The sequence below is a fragment of the Cyprinodon variegatus genome, unplaced genomic scaffold (genome assembly GCF_000732505.1).
Source record: "Cyprinodon variegatus isolate N-32 unplaced genomic scaffold, C_variegatus-1.0 Scaffold1166, whole genome shotgun sequence".
NCBI classification, from domain to species: Eukaryota; Metazoa; Chordata; class Actinopteri; order Cyprinodontiformes; family Cyprinodontidae; genus Cyprinodon; species Cyprinodon variegatus.
In genome coordinates this window covers 201,684-206,058 of record NW_015151619.1, presented here as the reverse complement: position 1 = coordinate 206,058, position 4,375 = coordinate 201,684, and the positions used below count along the sequence as shown (strand labels likewise).

Below are 4,375 nucleotides of genomic sequence, written 5' to 3'. Positions count from 1 at the left end.
ACACAGACTGTGGCCTTCTGTTGTCAGACTGTGTTTTTCAGGCATACAGGGGGTTCTGTATTGCCTGCGTGGTCAGGCTGCTTCAGCTTTTGCTGTCAGATGCCGCATCTGTTTCCCCCTGAACTCTTTGGGGGTAATTAGTGTCCATATTTTCTGGCTTAATTACTCATTTCATTCACCTGTCCAATTCTGCCCAGTTGCTCATTACCTCTTATATAATCCACCTGCTCCTGCCCATTTTTAAGCCGTTCTTATCAAGTCATCGGTGCTAGATCATTCTTGTTGTATCCAGCCTGTGGTGAGAATGTTTTTAGCGTACCTTAATGTTTCTGATTACCTCATCCTGACCTGCCTCTCATCAATGAGCCTGCCTGTTCCTGTTCTGATCTGTTTGCCTGACCTGTCTTTGGACTCCTGGACCTCTGAGCCTGCCTGTTCTTGTTCTTATCTATTTGCCTGAATACTGGGTCCGCTGTTCACCATCCAAAACTTTCTCTTTTATATGGCCGACCACAGATATTTTGGTCCTAGACTTTAAAAAGGGATGTGAACATGTGAGTCAGTGCTTTATTCTGCATTTATGGATTTGGTGTGAACCCGCCAGTAGAACGGAAGCTGTTATCGCATCAATCCATCCCACCCCATGCCATATGGCTGTCCAAACAAATAGATATAACATCATATCATGATCTCAGCAGTGATTTACACCCTTGTCGTTTAGCAATTCTTCCCTCCTATGAGAGATGTGGCCCCAAAGTCTTTTATTTGTGTAAGAAATGTTTTTAAGTGAATAGCCTGCCTTCACAACAAAAAAGAAGAGATTTTTAGGTTTTCTGCCTCTAAGTTGTGATTATTTTTCTCCTTTAAATGTTCTGCGGCAGTTTTAACATTTGGAAACTTACTCCTCCTGTCTCATAGAGCGGGTTGTCATGTTCTGTCTCCACAGTGATCTGTCTGTACGGGTGGGGGTAGATTAGAGGCATCCTGAGGTTGGTGTGATATCTGCATCTGAGAGGCAAAAAAAGGAAATCCAAATGTTAAAGACAGCAATTAGACACTATATAAGAATGTTTTGACCACAGCAATGGTTTAATTTTCCATTCATAGCTAAATTATACCCAGGTAGCCATAAAAAAAACTGTTTTAAAAAATAAATCTATAAAAAAAGAATTACAAAAAAGACATTTGATTTCAAATTAGAAGACAAACAGCCACAATATTCTTGAACAGTTTCTTCCATGTAATTTCAAAGCACCTTGTAAAAAACCCATGATCTTGATATTATATTCAATATTTTACAGTTTACAAATATAAGCTGTTTCTTGTGAAGTAAAAAAAAAAACGAATAAACTGACTTTTTTTTTTTTAGTGTTATAATCACAGGTCTGAAGAGAGTGGTGTATATTTTTATTTTTACCTCCCCGGGTCCGCGCTGTTGAAACCCTTTCACTACAATATCATACAGTATACTTTGTTCCATTATCGTGATGATTATCAGGCAAAGAACATGTTTTGTAAATTGAAATTTGAAAAGAGTGCAATTCATAAAACTGGAAACAAAAATTTGGGGAGAAAACTTAAAAATAATTAGTATATATATATAAAAAAAAAGTTCTATCAATTATTAAATGGATTTAAAATGAAATTAATATTAATAAATAAGTAAAAATGTGAAAGAAAATAAAATCAGAGAAAACAGTAAAGTTACTCTTAAAAACCTTTTTCTTAATTAAATTTCTCAGTTTCATGTCTGCATACAATAAAAAATGGAAAATATAATATGGGATAAAAATACGATTTTAAAAGCTTTTTCTTTAAATTGCCTTTTTTTTTTTTTTTTTTTACAAAACATTTACTTTACTTGTAATAATAATTAGTATTGCGCCGATGCCATTTTTTGGTCCCAATACCTAGGGTGACCATATTTTCATTTGGGAAAAGCAGGACACCTTGGAGCGGGGGGGATCTCCGTTCCCAAGCATAGAGATGTCTGTGGCATGCACTCACTGTAATCATCTAAACATGTCTCATGTCTCATCTAAACATCCCTCACCTAACAATAAAAGTTAACAATAACTCTCAACTCCCAATAACAGATGATACTCAGCCTCACTAATTAATTAATTAAAATTAAAAATAATGTCTGTTCTGTAGGCTATTGGGGAAAAAAAAATAACAAATGAGCTAATTAACAAAAAATACTTCTTGTGTAGCAAAAACGTACCAAAATGTACCAAAAACAAACAAAATATCAATAGACTATCTTTACTTTGGGTGTCCAGGTGGCTTTTCAGATTCCTCGCACCTCCATTGGACACCGAGACATATGTGCCTGCTTTGCACACTGTGTACAAGGCCTCCCATTTGTCTCGACCCGGTCTGAAAGCGGGGAAACTCTTCTGTAAATCATTGTTAAACATACATATGCGCTTTGGCATGTTGCTGGCAAACTGACAGCCACGCTATCTATATGCTGATTAACAACAGGGCTGCCCGCTCTGACGCGGCTCAGGGATCGCTGCGTCACACGCAGCGTCGTGCGCAGGGCCCTAGTGCCTGTAAATTTAATGGTCCAATGAAGGTAATTTAAAAAACAGGACATTTCCTCACTTTCTAAAAAAAAACCGGGACGCCCGGGACAGGACGAGAAATACGGACATTTGGTCACCCTGCAATACCCGATACCTGGCTGTGCAGTATCGCCTGATACTGATACCATCTGTTTGAAATGGATGTGTGGGTGCATATATGATGAACTGCATACAACTTGGATGTAAAATAAATGCCATCATGGCTTATCAAGCTGCTGCCTACCTTTGTGAAGCAGGAAAAAGACTAATACAAAGTGAATCCAGTAGAACTTTTTATTTCCTAACTGGAATGGGTGACAATACTGTAATCAAATAAACTTTTGGCTCTCAAAATGTGCCCTATTTGTTGGTACTCGCTGATACTGATATCACCATTTTAGTGCTGGATTGAGGCCCCGCCCGTTACTGGTATCGGTGCAACACTAATAATAATGGAACAGAAATTACACCATTATTAACAAACATTTGCTGACTTGCAATCATCTGGATCAGCGTTTTAAAGCAGTCAAACATTTAAACCCTGCAGGACTTGTAAAAACAACCTGCTCCACCCCATTCCTGAGGTTTTGTAATCTCTGACATATTTTTCTCCCAGACCGTCCCTATATGGTTCAATGCATTTTCTCATTTACACTGAGCCGTTTCCTTGCACCTGCTGAAGTGGAACATTTGCAAACATGACTGGACATAACCAGCTTATCCTGTCAGGTTCCTTAAGATGTTTGCTTGTTTCTCCTTAAATATCCCAATAGGCATTAAAAATTATTGATTTTATTTACTACAATCTTTTTTTAATTATTTGCCTTATTTCATTTATTGTAAACAAACATTTAAAAAAAAATCTTTGAAACACCAAATATCTTTTTTTAAACTTGATTTTAAATGTGAACGCTCCCTGGCTTATAAAATAAGTTAACTCCCGAGTTTGGCTGATGTTTTTTGTATGAATAATTCCTGTCTCATGTGACTCATCCAGGAGTTGTTTTGACAGACATGTTCCAGCTGTGGGACTCACCTGGTGACATAAACATACACCCCTCCGAGCAGAACAGACAGCAGCAGAACCAGGATGAAGATGGCCAGTGCTATATTTCCTCCACTGAGAGGGGAGGCTGCAGTCGCCTCTGCAACTGACACCCAACAAATGAACAATGCACAATTAATTAGAGCGTATTAACTAGACAACAAGGGTCAGGCTGAAGGTGGCTTGGTAAATGTGGGTGGATGAAGCAGGTACTCAAATGGAGAAAAATTGTAGAGAGTTAAAAAAATGAAAATTGTAGATGTAGGAGGAACACAAACTAACAGAGATGTTCTTTTTTTAACCTTTTGTCTGTTTCTTTGTTGTTATTATATGTATCTGTCTGTTAAAAACAACATTTCCTTTTCAACCCTCTTGATGAAAGATCAGTGGCGCAGGAAGACACTTACCTTCCAATTCATGGTTGTGCAAGCAACTGAAGATAGCTAAAAGAAACACATCATTTTATCACTCAGCAGATATAAAAACTGACATGGCAGAATTATTTTTTATTGTATTTGTAACAATGCTTAGTCACCTTAATCATATTAAATCTCTATTTATGTGCAATGGCTGCCAAACCTTCTGATTGGCATATTGAGTTAATAAATTAACACAATCAATTTGGTAATAATTTAATTCCCATAATTAGGAATTTAATTCCTAATTATACTGTATTCTGTATCAATTATGCAGACATACTGCAACAAACATACTCTCATGGACAACATTGTTGGTACCCCTTGTTTAATGAAAGAAAAAA

General features: G+C 37.1%; 1 protein-coding gene across 1 annotated transcript in view; it reads right to left on the bottom strand.

Moving 5' to 3' along the window:
- sez6l (seizure related 6 homolog (mouse)-like) overlaps window positions 1-4,375 on the bottom strand; it is a 184,540-nt gene that overhangs the window by 4,121 nt on the left and 176,044 nt on the right. The window contains exons 13-14 of the mRNA XM_015400958.1: window positions 3,607-3,721; window positions 903-1,008 (exon numbers count right to left, since the gene is read on the bottom strand). Of these exons, the coding sequence (XP_015256444.1) occupies window positions 903-1,008; window positions 3,607-3,721 (221 nt within the window). The remainder of the gene's footprint in view (window positions 1-902; window positions 1,009-3,606; window positions 3,722-4,375) is intronic.